This window comes from Drosophila santomea, chromosome X (assembly GCF_016746245.2).
Source record: "Drosophila santomea strain STO CAGO 1482 chromosome X, Prin_Dsan_1.1, whole genome shotgun sequence".
NCBI classification, from domain to species: domain Eukaryota; kingdom Metazoa; phylum Arthropoda; class Insecta; order Diptera; family Drosophilidae; genus Drosophila; species Drosophila santomea.
Window position 1 is genome coordinate 19,860,339 of NC_053021.2, and position 19,617 is coordinate 19,879,955.

General features: G+C 43.9%; 2 protein-coding genes across 4 annotated transcripts; both read left to right on the plus strand.

Annotated features, from left to right (window-relative positions):
- The first annotated feature begins 231 nt into the window (after positions 1–231).
- On the plus strand, positions 232–3,963 carry LOC120455810 (molybdenum cofactor sulfurase). Its single transcript, XM_039642271.1, has 4 exons — positions 232–388; positions 468–618; positions 1,217–1,999; positions 2,061–3,963. The coding sequence occupies exons 1-4, from the start codon at positions 316–318 to the stop codon at positions 3,394–3,396; spliced, it is 2,343 nt and encodes a 780-aa protein (XP_039498205.1). The 5' UTR covers positions 232–315; the 3' UTR covers positions 3,397–3,963.
- Positions 3,964–4,186: 223 nt separating this feature from the next.
- Positions 4,187–17,868, plus strand: LOC120456342 (small G protein signaling modulator 2). 3 transcript variants are annotated; one of them, XM_039643122.1, is made up of 8 exons: positions 4,187–4,545; positions 4,602–4,802; positions 11,376–12,049; positions 12,191–12,914; positions 12,983–13,279; positions 13,531–14,995; positions 15,080–15,357; positions 15,718–17,868. In XM_039643122.1, the coding sequence occupies exons 2-8, from the start codon at positions 4,730–4,732 to the stop codon at positions 15,804–15,806; spliced, it is 3,600 nt and encodes a 1,199-aa protein (XP_039499056.1). In that variant the 5' UTR covers positions 4,187–4,545; positions 4,602–4,729; the 3' UTR covers positions 15,807–17,868. The 3 variants fall into 3 exon arrangements, with proteins under 3 accessions (XP_039499056.1, XP_039499055.1, XP_039499058.1); XM_039643121.1 differs by having other exon boundaries at positions 4,187–4,802; XM_039643124.1 differs by lacking the exons at positions 4,187–4,545; positions 4,602–4,802 and adding an exon at positions 8,847–8,886.
- Positions 17,869–19,617: the final 1,749 nt, after the last annotated feature.

Genomic DNA, 19,617 nt, shown 5'->3' on the forward strand with positions numbered 1-19,617 from the left:
ACTAGTTAATACCCTACAGTTCCCATGGGTTGAGTATTCTTATTAGGGCTTTGCCAAATTCTATGCAATTCATGGGAAAACAATTTAAAAGATTAAGTAAAGTGCTACTATTATAATATCTGTGGTATTTGAATAGATTGAGCATCATATAATAGAGGTAAGTAAATTACACGGAAAATCATTACTAATGCTAAGCTAATAGCTAATGTATACTGCGGACGCTTATTCCAGGAAAGAGTATGGCGCAACAAATGCTGGCCGGTCGCAAATAAATAAAGCCCGATTTGCAGCTAACACGAATAGTTAGTTCCCAACATGACACCATATCGCCCGGAGTTCTCCGCAGCGGAACAGTCACGAATCGACGCGGAATTCTCTAGATTGGCCAGTAAGTGGAGAGCCATGGTGAAATACCCACCGCAAACAGATAACGAATCTATGTAACTAACTACCCGTCTAACGAACAGGGAACAAGAGTGTTTACCTGGATCATGCGGGCACCACTCTCTATGCCGAGAACCAAGTGACGGCCGCCGCGGAGCAACTGCAGCGCAATGTCATCTGCAATCCGCACACCTGTCGCCTCACCGGCGACTTCGTCGACCAGGTGCGATTCAAGTGAGTTCACCATCCATGTTAGTAATACTCCCACTGTCATTGGGTTGCCCTTGCAGAGCCCTCATGCACATACATATGTGCATATATCAATCTCGTAAAATATCCTTATAATCGAGAAGGGATCAAGTCCTCCGTAAATCCCTATAAAAGCAACACATATACGCCAACCTTGTGTAAACTTTTTGTTTCAACTAACCTGCTATAGAACTCTGCACTTATGCATATTAGGTGAGCCAGGAAGCTAATCTTGGCAAATATGACTTAAATTGTAATTTCCCTTGCCGAAACAGAATTACTCTTCTTTCTTTGCTATACATGAGTACATACATATAAATCTCTTGAAAGTGAGAAACAATATTGTTTAACAGACAGCACACAAAAAAATGTGTACGAAAACAAGTTTTATGTTCTATTTTTAAATATACAAACTCTCAAGCAAACCGCATATGTCTAACGATTCACTAAATAATTAGTGATTAGTGAAGCTAGTCCTCAAACTACAAATATTTTATCCTATTAAAATTCTCATTTTTGTTTATTTTCAATTGTTTCCGTTTAAGTAGTTTAAAGTTAAATTTCTTCATTTAAACGTTTTTAGAATACTGGAATTCTTTAACACCACCGCCGAAGATTACCATGTGATATTTACGGCGAATGCCACCGCTGCCTTGTCCTTGGTGGCGGAAAACTTTGACTTTGGATCCACGGGCGACTTTCACTTCTGCCAGGAAAACCACACCTCAGTGCTGGGAATGCGGGAAAGGGTCCGGGCCAACGGGATATATATGTTGAAGGAAAAGGAAATCTCGGGCGGAGAGCTCAAGAAAAACGGCACAGTACACAAGGTGTCCGGGAAAACGGGGAACTCCTTGCTGACCTTTTCGGCCCAATGCAACTTTAGTGGATACAAAATCCCACTGGATACCATTGAAAAAATCCAAATCGATGGCTTGTCCAAGCCGGGAAAACAGCTTTGGGGCTCTTTGGGAGAGAATAAGGAGAATACGCACAACGATTACTATATCTGTCTGGACGCGGCGTCGTTTGTAGCCACCAGTCCGTTGGATCTGAAAAAATACCGCCCAGATTACGTGTGCCTTAGTTTCTACAAGATCTTCGGCTATCCCACAGGCGTGGGAGCCCTGCTGGTGAGTCGACGGGGAGCCGAGGTCTTCCAGAAGCGTCGCTTTTTTGGCGGTGGTACCATCAACTACGCATATCCCCATGCCATGGATTATCAGCTGAGGGAGACCTTCCACCAGCGCTACGAGGATGGCACCCTGCCATTCCTCGCCATTGTTGGCTTGCTCGAGGGATTTCGCACGCTAGAGAGATTGGTGCCCAAAACGGACGAGTTCAGCACCATGGAGAGGATTTCCAGGTGGGTAGATAGTGATATGCCAGGTGATTTCGGCCTTATTACCCAAAATTTTTATTTTTAGACACGTCTTTGGGCTGGCCAAGTATCTGGAGGATCAGCTGCGCCAGCTGCAGCATCCCAATGGTGAACCCCTCGTCGAGTTGTACAATAAAGTGGGTTACCAGGACAAATCTCGCCAGGGTGGCATCGTTGCCTTTAATGTGCGCACTGAATCAGGATCCTTTGTGGGATTCGGCGAGATCGCCTGTGTGGCTGCCCTGCACGGCATACTCCTGCGGACTGGATGCTTCTGCAACATCGGAGCCTGTCAATATTACTTAAACCTCGATGAAGATGCTATGGATACGATATACAAGCGAGCAGGTCGCATTTGCGGCGACTACTTTGATCTGGTTGATGGACAGCCGACGGGAGCGGTGCGGGTATCTTTTGGTTATATGACAACTATCCAGGACGTAGAGCAGATGCTCCAGATGCTACGCTCCAGTTATTTGGCAACCAAGCCGCTGCAGCGAATTCAGTTCATCGAGGAGCAGGCGGAGCAATTGCCGCCGTTGCTTAAGGAGCGAGTCCAGCTCTTGAGGCCGAAACTGCTGCAGATGGCCATATATCCGGTAAAATCCTGTGCCGCTTTTAAAATCGAATTAGAAGGCTCCTGGCCGTTGACGGATCAAGGTCTGAGATATGACCGTGAGTGGATGATCGTGGACATGAATGGCATGGCGTTGACTCAGAAGCGCTGCACGGAGTTGTGCCTGATTAGGCCTGTGATAAAGGTCGACCAATTAGAGCTGCAGTTCGGAGACAATTCCCATTTCTCGGTGCCCCTTTCGCTGGAGGACCAGGCAGCCGACTCAGCAAAATGCGTAAGCAAGGTGTGTCGGCAGCCCGTTGAAGGATTGGATTGCGGCGATGGTGTGGCCCAGTGGTTAAGCGAAAACCTGGGCTTAGATGGCCTCCGTTTACTCCGGCAATCGGGCCAGAGAAACTCCTCCAAGGATCAGCAGAAGTTGAGTCTGGTTAATCAGGCCCAGTTTTTGCTGCTAAACAAATCTTCGGTGCGATCGCTTCAATTTGAGGAGCCTCTCGATGAGACTGTGGATCGTTTTCGGGCCAATATCATCATCGACACGGGCAGTGCTTTTGAGGAGCTTACCTACAAAGCCCTGTCCATTGGGGGAATCCAATTCCAGGTGGACGGTCCCTGCCAGCGCTGCGACATGATTTGCATTAACCAAAGGACAGGCGAACGGTCGCCGGAAACCTTAACCACCATATCCCGCCTGCAAAAAGGTCGCATGCGATTCGGCATCTATATCACTAGGATCCCCCAGGACACAAAAGAGCTTGAGGCCAAGGAGCACATGACCTGCGGCGATGTTGTCCTTGTGGAATAAGCTCAACTCACACTTTTCATACCAAAAATGTGGTTCGTTGAACATACATATATGTTTTTTATAGTACATAGTTTTAGCAAAGGATTGCTTAACCCTCCTTATTTGGTAATTCTCCGTTACTCTACATCACATTTTGCATTTAGTTTGTTTTAAAGTACTTCTGTAACATGAATACGTAAACATTCTTAAAGAAACATTCACGATAGCTTTAGTCCAAAGTAACCGGATACCTCTTGCCAGTGTCTTAAGCCTTTAAAAGGCCTTAATTGCAAAATAATCAATTTCAAATCGATTTGTATATACTACCGTTCTTGGAAAGGGAAATTGAACCTGAACAGGGGGCGAAGTAAATGGTACTTTGAATCGGACGCTCATCATTTGAAGAAGTGACGAATAGGGCTGCCAACGAAACATGGAAAGCAAATTCAACTCATGTTGCTGAACATCAATAATTTGGAATATATTAATGGAACATTAACATTTTTTAACGGAAATATACATTTCTATTGATTGTGGCATCGCATTAACAAGACACATAAATTAAAAAATACATTTAAACACCAGAAATGACATTGTTTCATTGTAATTTAATAATTTAGCGTATCCCTTCTATACTCTTATAAGTTGTTCTAAAGGTGAATTGTCTGAAATATAGTAATTTTTTTCAATATACGCACAATATAAAAATTTCCCATGGACTGACAACCCTGTTTTGTAATGCCTGCGCATCGATAGGCAGAAAGTCGCGCTGTTGCGTCGATTGACGGGCAACTCAAAGACCAATCGCACTGGCGAGCAGAGCGGAAAAACTGCTGAGTGGCGGAAAAACAACAACTGGCACAATAAGTAACAAAATCAAAAATAAACAAAGAACGACAGGAGCAATAAATATACTACTAAAAATAATAACTCTAATTAAACTCTGCGTTAACACACATACACGCAAAAGCGATAAGCGAAAGAGGAAGGAGCCGCCGAAAAGTATGCAGCAAAAATGTGAATAACTACTTCACAACAAAGCTTTGCAAAGCAGCAGCATCATCACACACACTTTGTTGTTGTTATATAAGTGTGTGCGTGAGCGGGAGTGTGTGCGTGCGTAGTAGTAAAAATGTAGCAAAACTACAATTGTAACTTCACAAAGGCCAAGTAAAAAAATGAGACAACGAATCTAAGAAAATTTTTGATACAGCAATTTTTGTTAGTAAGCGGAAAAGAAGAAAACACAAAGGAAAGCAAAAGGAAACAAGCAGCTGGCAGAGAGAGAGGAACAATTTGACCCAAGCAAGCAAAAAAGAGCGAGTGAAATCGCGTCCACCAACCACCAATACAGATGAACATGCTACACAGTTTCAGCGGCGGCGGCGCCGGCAGCGCTGCCAACGCCTCAGGCGACGTCAGCAACGGTGAGTGAGAAACAGTTACTCTTTCCACTTTCTCCCCGTACACTGAGCGACAAAATGGTGACCTATAAGGGGACAAAAATGGTCTTGATTACATTGTTTGTTCTTCGGATATTTTGAATTCGAGTTTAAATGATCTCTTGAATTTGTATAAAGTTTCTCACCACTGAAAATGAGATGGCTAAATGGATATAGTTCATAAAAATTCAAAAACTTTTAAGGTATCAAGGAACTATCTAATAACTGACCATTCATTTAATTAAATATTGCAAGGACCTTGAAAATAACTTTTGCTTGACATTATTTACGTACCACAATGTTATGGAAAGTAAAAGCGGTTTTTCTCAGTGTTAATATTTTGGCAACAACAAACGTGGCAAATACCAATTACATATAATGCATACACACACTTATTTACAAATGCCAGGACTTTTGTCAGTGTGTATGTATGTGTGCTTTTTTTGTTGTATTTGGCTTTGATGCGTAGAAGGTGCGAAAGTGAAATGATTTGGCGTCGTTTCTGCAAGAAAAGCTGGAAGAAGACTAATATATGGTAGTACAGTGGGACCGCTTTACATGTGCGTAATAGATTTTGAGAAATTAATAATAATAAATAATATTTAGAGCTTTTGATATCCAGCCAGTTTTAGGAAAAAGCATTTTTTAAGTCATTTGCCTTAATATTCACACAAGTTTCCACAGCTTAACTTAATTTTAGTGAATAAATTTGGGCAGAGATCGCTGTATATTGAAAGCTTAGGCAAGCGAGACTTTTCGTAATTGCTTTAATAAAATCGAGAGGGTGGTGATGTGCGGGGAAAGAAGCGAAATAGATGTGTACACACACATGTGTATGCCATCGCCTTAGAATCAAACTTTCTGAACAATACTTTGCGATTGAGTTAACTTGAGTGCGGCGATACATCATAGAAGTTAGCCGTGAGTTGAAATGGAAATGATTTGCTTTATTTAATAAGAGCGATTTTGATGGGGCAAACTTTGAGTGAGAGGACGCAAATAATGGTAATTGATATCGTTTTTAACTAGCTAGGAGAGGTATAATACAGTACAGCTGGTTTTAATTAACTGAAGTCCAATTAATGTCCTCTTTAGCCACCATCAGAAGAGAGAAGAGTCTGCGTTTGGCATTTCAGCGGTAATCACTTTCTGGACTCTTATGCAATTATATTTGCCGGAAAGTAAGGCAATCTCTGGCCTCAACAGCGCGTAGCGGCTTAATAATTAAAAAGTCAAACGAAAAATTGTGCATTTGACGGCAATCAGTTGGATCGCAGGTAATGCCGCTCTAATTGGCATCGATTAAGTGACGTTTTTGCCACCGCTGACCATGGTAGCATGCGAAATGCAAGTTCACGGCCAATAGGTCAATTTGGCGTTAATCTGCTGTTTGTCTTCGCCTTTCATACGGTCCTTACCTTTCTGCGCCTGGCTAATTGGCCATGTATAGCGTGCTCGTATCGCACATATGTTCGTACATATGTATGTATCGCATATAGCGACCCTTAGTGCCGGACGGAACCGGTAATTGCATTACGTCGTTCGATGCGATTACGCTCGGTTAGCTCCACGGACCACGGACCACGCCCCCCAGACCCCCACAGGCTCTCATTTGAAAGCAATCAAATTGGCCGGCAATTAATGTAATCAAGGGAACGCGCTGACTGTCTTGCTTTCTTTTCTCACATTTACCTTTAGACAGTGAATCGTTTAAATATATTAACTGTAACAAAACTTCGCTCCGTTTATCCATTGTCCATGCATATCTTTAGATTTAATTTATTTTTACAAATTTTGTTATTTAAAAGTATATATATATTTTTCCCTTAGTTCTCTTTGTGTCTACCAATTATCAAGTCGTTCCCATCAGAGAACTGCAAGAGTGGCATTTTTTGCCACCTTAATCACACTCAACAAATTTGAGTGTCGGGTGCCACTCACACCGGTCATCGCGGGTACTTAAAAACACCCGCTCAAAATATTCGGGTGTCTGTAATCGGCACTCTACGTCGCGGGTGCCGATCACACTCGCCACTCGTAAACACTCGAGTGCCTGTGGTAACATAATTACTGAAAAACGAAATAGATTATGCCCAAAATCTGTAGATAGCCTCCTTATTCTGCATTCTTTTTACAAAAATTTAAACAACACGAAATAGGCATTTCTTTTTTATATATTATATTATTTGCTTTGTTAACATTTTTAATAATTGCTTGCCATATTAAATGTATAATTTTTCATATTAAAAATGATAAAAAAAAAAAACAAGCAGCCACAGAAGCCGCAGCAAAAAAGTAAGAAAGTTAAGCTTCCCTTTCCATTTCCACCCAGGTACTCACCACTTTCCTCAAGCTCTTTCCACGTTAGAGCTGACAGCTGGTTGTAGCTCCTGGAAAATAGCTAGCTCAGGAACTTCCTTCAGTAGTTCGAATTCACATTATTGATATCATCATCAATTAGTATTTAAAAAAAAACATCGAAAAATTTGCAAGCTTACGTAGGACTTTTAAGAAGCGCAGAGAAGGGCACATATATTTTGATATTATTTAGTATTAAGTATTTAGTATTAAATACTTAGTATTATTTAGTACTTGGTATTATTTTGTATTTAGTACTTAGTATTTAGTATTATTCATTATTTCCTTTTAATGTAACGTAATACTTTCAGATATTTTACTTATAATTTTACTTTGAATGCCAGCTAGAAAAATAGAAATAGAATAGTGTTAATTAAGTATAAATATTATTTAATAATATATAAGATTGTTTTTTGTTAAGACATTAGAAACATCAAATCGCAACAACATGTGCACGACCTTTTTCTTGGGTGTTCCCTTTCACCCTTCACCTTTCACCCGTCTCGCAAGTAACAAAAAACAGCCGGGTGGCAAATAGAGTGTCTAATAACACCCGGGTGCTGAGACACCCTGTGTTTGGCGGGTGCACTTAGAGTGCCGGTGGCTTGCTGCAGTTCTCTGGTTCCCATACTTACGGCATTGAGAAGTTCAAAAATCGTAGCGTACTTAGTAGGGCTGCGTATGAGCAATATTTTATGACGTATACGCACTGTTGCATTTGCTCGATCGCTTAAAAATTCAGATATCTCTGCACATTGTGCATTTATGGGTAGTAGGTTTTTATCTCAACTGCAATTACAAATTGTTGTAAAAAAGGGATTAAAAAATGTTAGACAATTCTAAGACATTTAACATTTAACTGGAATTGTTATTAGTTTTAATACAACAACAATTTAACAATTTAAAAAAGAACAAAGCAATTGCTGTTGAAAAGTCCCTAAGAAATCGTCCTTGCAATCCCATTATTAAATTCCCGGTTTGTTTGTTTGTGCTCCTCCCTGTGCACACACACACACACACACACACACAGATGTTGGCGAACGTGTGTGTAGCGTCTTTTGTTGGGTAACGGTAACAAACATATGTTTGAGCAATATGGCTGCCCTGGCATGGGATTTAATCCTGTGTGCGGCTTGTGTGTGTGAGGGACCCTCCCCTGTCGTCGTTTTTGTTATTGTGTTACTGGCAAATTAAAGAGCGACTGCACACACACTTACAGAAACACACACTCACATTCGCCATCCCTCTTTGGAAAAAGAGAGCGTAGGGACAGTGCGAGAGCGAGCGTCTCATTTGCTATCTCTTTTTTCCCTTCATCCTGTCATCAGCTGTTTTATGTTGTTCAGGGTCAAGTGCATGCGTGTGCGTGCGCCTGTTTGTGTGTATTGGTAGCGTCGCAGGTGTTGCCCTCTCCCTCTCTCGCCCTTTCGTCCGTCTCGCTCTGTTGTTGTAGGTTGGAATTCAAGGAAGTTTTTTAGCATGGAGTCAAGGTTACTACACATACACACACACAGGCACACACACACACAGGCACACAGCCGCACTCCGCACACGCACATACGCAGTCTGGTTTATCGCAATGTTTCACTCAAATTGCTGAGGGAATCGAAAATAAACAACTTAGTGCATGTGTCGATGTGCCCGAATGCACTTCGTATTTTCCTGCCGCCTCCTCGCGCAATTCCAATGTGGTTTTTACAGGCAAAGTGTGGTATGTTGCATAGTTTTGAATGTTAAGAAAATGTGGTGTACGAAATGAAGTGACTTTTTTTGATGAAAACGCGGTTTCAGATTGGAGCGTTTATTTGAAACGATTTGTTATCGGTGGGCGTTGGAAAAATTCAAGATCTTTAATGATTTGGAATATTTATTCGATCTTTTTCACCTACCTATTTAGCTACTTTCACCCACAATAGAAACAGCTTTCAACTTAAAATTCTTAAATGCATAATAATCTTAAAAGTTCAATGAAAATTGAATTTTCTTTCAAATTTATGTAGATTTTATTTACATTTTGTTGTGAAACTTAGAACTTTAAGTTTCTGTGCTCGACCTTGTTTATTTTCTAAAGCTAAAACGTTTTAACTGCCTACAGAACTGTTGCAATGTCTTTAGGACGTTCTCTTATCGATTTTGGCACTCCTCGACTCCGGGAACGTAGTCCCGGCTCTCGATTCCTGGACTCTGAGCTCTGATCCGAGACATTGTAGGTCCATGTCACGTAGCAGCGTAAATCCTTTATTTCCATTCTAATTAGAAGCGCACCCTGCCTCCGGCCTGCTTCCCCTGGCTCTTTTCCATTCTCGGCCTGCCCCACTTCGTGGTCGTTTCATCCTATTAGCATATTTGTATATAGAGCGATGCCGGGACATTCGCGTACATGTGTGTACAGTGCGTGTAGGAATTAAAGTGCTCTAAAGGAGTACAAACGAAATTTGAAGTGTTGTTTACAGATTTTGTTCAATTCCTTTTGTTTTAGTTTCAGGGCGCAACAGGTTACCATGCATGATTTAGCCCGACTTCTAGACTAAACGAACTAATTAAATATGTTTTTTTTCTTTTTATTTTTTTTTAAAAGTAGTATGCAATCTTATTCAAGATACTAAGCTCCTATCTTTCTTCACTTAAAAGGACACACGCCAAGCATACGCCGTGTGTTCAGTAATATATAGGGTGTTTTTTTTAGAGGTATAGAACTTTAAATTGCAATAAAACAACGATGGATTATTCGATTGACATGAATTTTATTGACATGAAAGATAATCTTGTGGCATTACATTTTAAATATGATTTCTGGCATATGACCGCCACGGCTGGCTCGGATGTAGTCCAATCTGGACGTCCAATTTGCAATGACTTTTTCCAATATTTGGCCGTATATCGGCAATAACACGGCGAATGTTGTCTTCCAAATGGTTTAGCGTTTGTGGCTTATCCGCATAGACCAATGACTTTACATAGCCCCACAAAAAGTAGTCTAGCGGTGTTAAATCACAAGATCTTGGAGGCTTATGAAAAATCGGGAACAACAGCAATCTCGTTTTGGGCCCATTCGACGAATCTACGCCTTGCTTGATGATCGTTTGGTTTCAATTCTTGCACGAGTTGGATTTTGTAAGCACGCATGACGAATTGCCAAACCAAACTGAGAATAAATCACTTGACAGCTGTTAAATCGGTCGCCATCTTGAACAGTAATGCCAACTTAAAGTTCTATACCTCTAAAAAAAACACCCGTTATAAAGCACTATGATTCATTTGAGTCATTAAATATTGCAGCCCATCAACAGGCTTTACACTACCTCATATTATTTAAAATCAATAATTCCTCTCCTATTATAGTATTAAATTGATTGAAATGTTTTTACATTACATTTACATATGCACTGTGTTTGGCCAAGCATTTACTTACCAACAGCGATAATTATAACAGTTTATAAATAATTCAACTCATTATACATTTTATATGAATTTTTAATATTTAAAATAAAAATTTGTTTCTTTCCTTTTTTCTTTTTTGTTTCGAAAAGTTGATAAATTACGCATACGCACTGTGTTCGGCCGTACATTTATGTACTAATAAATGCTGGTACATGGGGCAGTGAAGCATAGGGACGATTATGTGCACTGAAGCTAACGAAACAAAAAATTGACAGCGATGAGAAAATGATTGACGTCGGTCGGTGGACTCCAAAAGCAAACGCAATCCCAGACGAGTTGGGGGCAGGTTATTGGACATTGGACACAGAACACAGAACACGGGAATGTGAAAGGTGGGAAGTGGGTAGGATAATGGCAAGCAATGGGAGGGTTCCATGGGGCAACATTGCGGCATGTACAATCAATCAAAGCACATTTATGGGCCTCCGTTACGAGTGCTCTGTGGGGAAGTAAAAAGTGGGAGTGGAAGTGTCATGTCGGTCGTTAGGAGAGGTCCTGGGATTAACAATAACCGCACGAAGGTAAATATGTATTTTCCCATTTGGTGGACAAAATGACCCTCTGCTGGGCAACCCTTTGCCCCCGACTTCCTTCGTTTCGACTTTACTTAAGAGTTCGCAGTTTAAAACCAAGCATTCTCTTTACAAGTGAGCAATTGTTACAAAATGATTTTGTTTAATGTCTGAGATCGGCAGATTTCACTATCTTAACAAAATTGTCGAAAATTGAATATGTCTTTCCTTGCTAACTATTATACAGCGGAAACCGAACTGAAGGAGCGGCTGATAGCCAGCGTGAAGAAGGAGGTGAAGCAGCTGATGGAGGAGGCGGTGACCAAGAAGTACGTCCACGAGGAGAGCAGCTCGGTGACCTCGTTGTGCGGCGCCGTGGAGGCCTGCCTGAGCCACGGCCTGCGCAGAAGGGCTCTGGGGCTGTTCAAGACCTCGTCGACGACGGCACTGATCCAGAAGATAGCCAAGATTTGCCCGGAGGCGGACTACGTGAGCCGCCGGCTCCTCGAGCTGGAACTCGCGCAGGAGTCGCACGCGGTGAGCGGCAAACGATCTTCCTCCAGCAGCGACAGCATCATCAAGCCCAAGCTCCTGAGCAAGGGCAGCGGGAGCAGCAATTCGGTGACCACCATCAACACGGTCTCCAATGGAGCGGGAACAGGACCTGGAGGCGGGGTCGGTGCCAATGCCCCGCTAGTCAAGTACCTGTGGATCCGACTGGCCCTGCACGAGAAACGGCTGGCCAAGATCATCGAACACCTGGTCAGCAACGCCAACAGCTACTACGATCGTGAAGCGCTGGTCGCCGATCCCGACTACGGCTCCATCCTGAGCTCCCTGCTGGTGGGTCCTTGTGCCCTCGAGTTCACCCGGGCCAAGACTGCAGACCACTACTGGTCCGATCCCTGTGCCGATGAGCTGGTGAGTGTGCTCCTCCTAATTTGTATAACGTGTTTATTGTCTTTTGATGAATTGTTGCATTTTTAAAGTTAGTTTTTAAATTATAGTGAAAATAGCCACCCGAAAAACGATATTTATTTCCTTGTGATCTCCGAATCGCAGGTGCAGCGCCACAGAATCAGCTCGGGCAACCGGACGCCACCCACCACCCACCGGCCGATCATCAACTTCAAGCGCAGCCTGCACACCAGTTCGGAGGACACGAGCAGTGGCTCCTTCAAGGCCTGCTCGCCGGCGAGCGTGGCCAAGGACTACGTGGAATCGCTGCACCAGAACTCGCGGACCACGCTGCTCTATGGCAAGAACAACGTACTGGTGCTGCCCAAGGACGTGTCCGAGCCCATGCCGGGATACCTCAGTCTGCACCAAAGCATCCAGTCGCTGACGATCAAGTGGACGCCCAACCAGCTGATGAATGGCTACAACGACGGCGATGGCGGCGACAAGAGCTTTTACTGGAGCTACGCCCTCAATATCAACGTGGACGAGATTGTCTATGTGCACTGTCACCAGAATCGCGGCGGCGACACCGGCGGCACCATCATCCTGGTGGGCCAGGACGGCGTCCAGCGGCCGCCCATTCACTTTCCTGAAGGCGGACACCTTCAGGCGTTCCTCAGCTGCCTGGAAACGGGTCTCCTGCCACATGGTCAGCTAGATCCGCCGCTCTGGTCGCAGCGCGGCATTGGCAAGCTGTTCCCTTGGCCCAAGAGCGTGAGGCGACACATCTTGCCCTCCGTGATGGAGGCCGGCGGCTCCCTGGCCGACGAGACGCCCATCGACTATGTGTTCCGTGTGGTCAGCAAATGCCAGCACGAGGAGTTCCGTAAGTAGTAGTTTAACCCATTCGAATGCACTGGGTCTCCTAATGTAAGCCCGTGCTGTACCTTTCAGTGGCCAGCCACCCCATCCTGGAGCTGGGACGATCGAGTCCGCGGCGGAAGCACCTCGGCAGCTGCTCCACCACCGGCAGCAGCGACTGCTCCAGCAAAAGCCTCTCGATTGACCAGAGCAGCTGCGAAACGCCGCTGATCCAGGCCAGCCAGAGCACCAGCATCGAGCTGGTGTGCTCCACGATGCGCCGGCAGATCATCTCCAGGGCCTTCTACGGCTGGCTGGCCTACTGTCGCCACCTCTCCACGGTCCGCACCCACTTATCCGGGCTGGTCAACGGCCGCATCATGCCTGATCGTGAGTTGTTCGATTTTTAAAATCTATAAGTCTATTTTGTCTGGATAAGATTATGTATCTGTCAGGTATTCCTTTTTATAGCTAAGGTGCAAAGGGTAATGTTTTCTCTTTTGCAATAAGTTGATACTCGAATGGATCAGAAGGGGATTATAGCGAAAGTAGCATTTAAAATATATAAATTAGTACGAAAGTAGCATACAAAACAAGTTATGGGCACTTGTAAACTAAAATGTTGTTTTATCCGTCTCCAGTGGCCGCGGACGAGGAGGGTCTGACCCGTGAAAAGTGGCAGGCGATGCATGAGGATGGGGTAATTACCGGCGACTTGGAGCTCTATCGACTCGTTTACTTCGGCGGCGTGGAGCCGGAGTTGCGCAAGGAGGTGTGGCCCTACCTTTTGGGGCATTACGCCTTCGGCTCCACGCCGGAGGAGCGGAAAAAGCAGGACGAGACCTGCAAGCACTACTACGAAACGACGATGAGCGAGTGGCTGGCTGTGGAGGCCATCGTGCGTCAGCGGGAAAAGGAGAAGACGGCCCTGGCCGTGGCCAAATTGAGTGCTGAGCAGGCGCGTCTAGCGGCCAATGCCGCTAGCTCCTCGAATCCCCACCAGAAACTCACCAACGGCAGCCAACATTTGCAGCTTGATCATGGGAACGGCGAGGATGAACAGGAGCAGCTAGTCCTGGACGAGGGCGAGAATGATGTGTTCGATGACAATGACTTTTCGGACATTTCCGATCCTGGGGATCTGTTTGATGAGCCAGAATTGGGCCAGGAGGCCGAGGAGCAGGAGCAACGTAATACCGAGGAGGAGTTCTTTGAAAAACAGGAGGAGGATCAGGAGAATCAGGAGGATCAGGAGGACCAGGAGGACGATGAGCAAAGCGAGATGCCTCGACTCAGCGAGCAACTTGTTCTGGAGTTCCAAAACATAGACAATATGGAACCATTACGTCTGCAGGAGAACTGCTTTGCCGATTCCGAGACCGAAAACGATCTGGGACTGGGTCTGGATGGCAGCGGCAATATCCTGATGCTGAGCATCAAGAGCTCCCCATCGACGAGCAGCTATGAGACGGTGGGCAACGAGTTCGTCGACATGGCGGAGGCCAAGCTGGAGGAGGAGGAGACCCCTGGGCAGCTAAGCAAGTTCCACAGCGCCGACGACGTGAGGCTGGACAACCAGGATGAGGAGGAATCATCGCAGCCGGCCACTGCGGTCATTATAACAGAGGCGGCTTCGCTGGACGCCCTGGACGACGATCCCACCGAGGAGTTTACCTCGAGAAAGACCAGCCTGATGTCGCCCCTCAACGAGGATATCACGGTGGTGGCCTCGCTGGATGCTTTGCAGGAGCCCAAGTCCGCCTGCGTCTCGCCAGCCAGCTCCAACGGAGGTGTCTACAGCGTGGAGCTGCTGGAGCAGTTCGGGTTGAATCTGCATCGGATCGAGAAGGACGTGCAGCGGTGCGACAGGAACTACTGGTACTTCGCCAACGAGAACCTGGACAAGCTGCGCAACGTGATCTCCACGTACGTGTGGGAGCACCTGGACGTGGGCTACATGCAGGGCATGTGCGACCTGGTGGCTCCCCTCCTGGTCATCTTCGACGACGAGTCGCTCAGCTACAGCTGCTTCTGCAAGCTCATGGAGCGCATGATCGAGAACTTTCCCAGCGGCGGGGCCATGGACATGCACTTTGCCAACATGAGGTGAGTGCTTATGGCCAAGATGGGTGCTGTCAGATGGGTCAGTCAGATGTCCAGTCAGTCGGACTAATCCCCCACTTCTCATAGGTCCCTCATCCAGATCCTCGACTCGGAGATGTACGACCTGATGGACTCGAACGGCGACTACACGCACTTCTACTTCTGCTACAGGTGGTTCCTGCTCGACTTCAAGAGGGAGCTCGTCTACGACGACGTCTTCGCCACCTGGGAGGTGATCTGGGCGGCCAAGCACATCGCCTCCGGCCACTTCGTCCTCTTCCTGGCCCTGGCCCTGCTGGAGACCTATCGCGACATCATCCTCTCGAACAGCATGGACTTCACCGACGTCATCAAGTTCTTCAATGGTAATGGTTTACAAATCCTAAGAATTAAGAGTAATCAGGAAAAGGAAATAGTATTACTAAATGCAATAATTTCATATGATTAAGTGCCTTAAAAAAAACTAAAAAGCTAAACAGTTAATTATGGAATATATTTATTATAATAAATCTAGTAGTTAAACCTGTAAAAGGAGCATCCTCATTCCGAAAGTCCTAGTAACGTCTTTACATTTTACGAAACTGCTTGCAATTTAATTGCAAATACAAATTCGTTTATTGTAAAAACAGAAAAGTTGCGCGAAAAGTACGGAAAAAGGGTGCCCGTTGTGTAATTTTCCTCTTTCCTCGAATTGCGATAAATCTGTGTTCTCACGATCCTTGCAGAAATGGCGGAGCGCCACAACGCCCAGTCGATCCTGCAGCTGTCCAGGAGCCTGGTCCTCCAGCTTCAGACCATCATCGAGAACAAGTAGACGGGGAGCCATCCGTAAACCATCGTCATCGTCAGTTCCTGGAGACCTCAGTTGCCGATCAGTATTGAGCATGCCACGTACTATGTTGTTAGCACCTAGAAACTAGAATCGTAGAATCGCAGTTAGAATGAAAGCGCTTAGGGGTATATAGCCAACCACAAAGCATAAGCATACCACATACCCACTAACGTATACCCTACAACATATATACATAACATATAACGCATAACAAATAGCGCATAACATATAACATATATGACATACCTGCACCCTAGAGATTGCAATTAGCTGAGGATCTCGCTGTGGTTTTTCGGGAGGCCTCCCGTAATCCGCAATGGTTTTTTTTTTTGGAAACGGCTGGGAATCGCTTAAAGAAATTTAACACAATTAAAGAAATTGTAGTGACCTGAAAAACACAAAGAAAGAAAGAAAATCGAACAACGTAAAAGATAAACTATTTATACTTATACAATATACATGGATATACCGATTATATTATACACAGGCAGTGGCATATTTATACGTTTTGTATATTCGAGAGAACCAGGAGTGGATCACGTACATATATGGATATTGTATTAGATATCGTCTATATATGGCAATGCTGTGCGGCTGCGACTGCGGCCAACTGTTGTTAATGTTATGTTATCGCTTTGGCTAATAATTAGATATATTATTATATACGAGTATACACCTGTATTCAACGACAACCGGGGGAGCGCCATTAAAGCTGTGGGAAACTCCTTGAAACCACAATTCTTCACATATGTATTTTGAAACTATGTATAAGGAAACTAGAGTTTCAGAAAGAAAAGCCAAGTCGAAGGGCATCGTTTTAGGAGATTTGACGGCACCCCCGAATCGAACTGCAATTGTTGTTAGTTATATTTTATTCTGTTTTTCATTTGTAGCTGCAAGCGTTGAGAAAAAATTTTGTACTCGAGTTGCCCGACAGGTGGATCCTGGGGCTATATCTCTCTATAGGTAAATCGAACAATTACCACACGAAACTGTTACGAAATTGTTGTTGATGGCTGCGAAGCGTTGAGTTTGTTTGTATTAGCGAAACTGATGTGTGCGACCCAATATGTGTTAAGATATATATTTAACGAATATTATAATATTTATACAAGCATTAACCCGAAGCATAGTTATATAGAGCGGAATGTGTTAGCCGTGTATTGTTATAATCGAACCCGATTCGTTGCTATTCTCAGGCGAACTACCTAGTTTCCAATTTCCAATTTCCGGTTTTCAAATTCGGTTTCGGTTTCGGTTACTGTTTTCGTCGTTTTTTGGTAAGTGCAGGCGCACCAAAAATCCCTCCACTGGGCTTATATACAACCTACAAATATTATATAGAACTATTTAGAGCGCATACACTTTGTGTGGAATCTAAGTTAATGCGAGTAGCACGCTTTTTGTGTATGGAAAAAAGTCGAAAACGAAAAACCAAAAAAATACTTCATGTGATTTCTTGTTGCTTCTTTGAATATCGATATTTTTGTAAGCGCTAAAACGTATATATAAATATATATACCTTACGAAACAGAACGAGATGGCGGGCAACAGAGAGAGAGATAGAGAGAGACGGGAAGCTGAAGCAAGAAAGAGAGATAAGATATATTTTACACTTGGCTGGGCAACAGGCAGGGTATTGAAAGTCAGTAAAGTCCAACCAGAACTTCGGCCACTCTTTTGATACACATATTCGACAGAAGATCTGCAAATCCACCACGACGAAGTATGATTAACTAAACCCCGAAGAGCAAGGCAGGAACTCTCGCTATATTGTATCGTATTCAAGCTAAGCTACACATACATATACATATATACAAAAATATATGTATATATATATATATTTATACCCGTCTGTGTAGAGACGCCAGCTAGAGAACCCGAGCATATAGAGTATTACGTTACCCACGATTGTAACCACATATAGCATACGCATGAATACTACGAATATTTTATGTTCCAAGTGAAACCATATAAATGCCCAAAAAAATACAAATAACTGATCAATGTATAATTTACCGAAACCATGTCGATGAAAACCAAATAAAAGGAATTATGTAAAATGTTTACAAGAAATCTACCCGCCCACTTTCTGACAAAGGGATAATAAAACGGACGGACAAACGGACGGACAAACAGACGGACAGACATACGGACAAACGGACGAACTAAAACATGACTTCTAATTTTTGAGATAGCTATACTAAATTTTTGTTAGCAGTATCATAAAGGGTAATTCAAAAGTTTATAAAAGCAAAGTCCCCTTCATATTTGCCAAGCCCCCTGGTGAGCTAATGCTCGATTTTGTCCTGTTACCTTCCGTAATGGAAGCATAACTATTTCTGTTGCACAGCTGGATGGCGAAAAAATGCTGGTCAGAATTCCCGCTTGGACAGCACGGAAATTCGCTTTCGCCTGCACCTGAGACCGTGGCTGAGGTAAATTTCGGTACACACGAATCCGCAGTGAGTAGGTTATGTTAAGCACTCTAGTGGTGCTGGTGCAGGCTGGCTTAGGGTGGCACAGGGTGGTGCAGGGCGGCGCAGGGCGGAAGGTTGCGGGTTACATGGCCAAGGCGCAAACTCAATGCGAAGCAACAGCGGGCCATGAGTTACACCGAAATGTTTTCATCCAAATTTGGGGCAGACTTGTGTGCATGGATGGGGCTTTCTTTTAGGAACGTGGTAGAAGGGGGCGGAGTTTCCAGAATTTTTGGGGCAGGGGGCGGTTTGGTGGTGCGGCGCTCAGCAGGGAATTCTGGCATGCTGTCCTGTTGCTTGTGGCTGGATTTTGCGCCACACAGGCAGCGACTTCGACGTCAGCAAACTGCTAGGTTACATACACACACGGGCGCACAGCAGCGGTCGTAAAAATAGTTAAGTATTGGTTAAGTATTGCGACTTGAGGCAACCTTATATTTGGGGTCAGGATGTATTTCCTTATCTGTAGAAAGTTAGGTAAGTTCTGTTTTTTGGTATGTTTATTGTAGTGCCAGGACATAAAATATATACATACATGTATTTAAATAAGATTACACAGCAACGGTTATAGAAATACTGTGAGGAAAAACTGATTACAATATTAATACTCTTCCAGTACCAAGCAAAAAATAAACAAAAAAGAAAAGGGAAACTTGGAAAACATTTATCTGTAACTGCAATTTTGACTTCCATCGTGGCCGTCTGTGTATGTGTGTAGCAAAAAGCTTCGCAAAGAAAAGTAACGGGAAAATTTCGATTGTGAGAGGATGAGTTGTGAGCGGGGTGCGAAGACTTAAGCTTCAATGTGTTACTGTTTATGTTGCTGTGAAACTTGTTGCCAGCGTGCGTGTTGCAGCTGTAAATGTTGCTGTCGCTGTTGTTGGTTTTGGTGTTGCTGTTGGTACTGTAATTTTTCCATGCAACAGTTTATTAAAAAAAAACAAGAGAGCTTCCTGACTATCAGATACCCGTTACTCAGCTAGTGAAAGTGCGAACGAGAAATATCAACATTTCTCTGGAATATCGATAGGAATTGGGGGAAAAAAACAAATAATAAAATATGTAAGTAAAAATTGGAAAATTTAAAAATTAGAATGGGCGTGGCTAAATTGTTTTTGGTATACCGATAGAAATTTGAAATTGAAAAAACAAAACATTTTTTATCTGTGGGCGTGACCGATTTGTGCGGTTTGTAGCCGTTGGAAATATACATTTTCAAGAGCAATACAAAACTGGAAAAATATCAAAACATTTTCCAAATGTTAGTTTTGGGTGGTTTTTGGGCGTTAAAAGGGGGCGAGGCAACTTTGGTC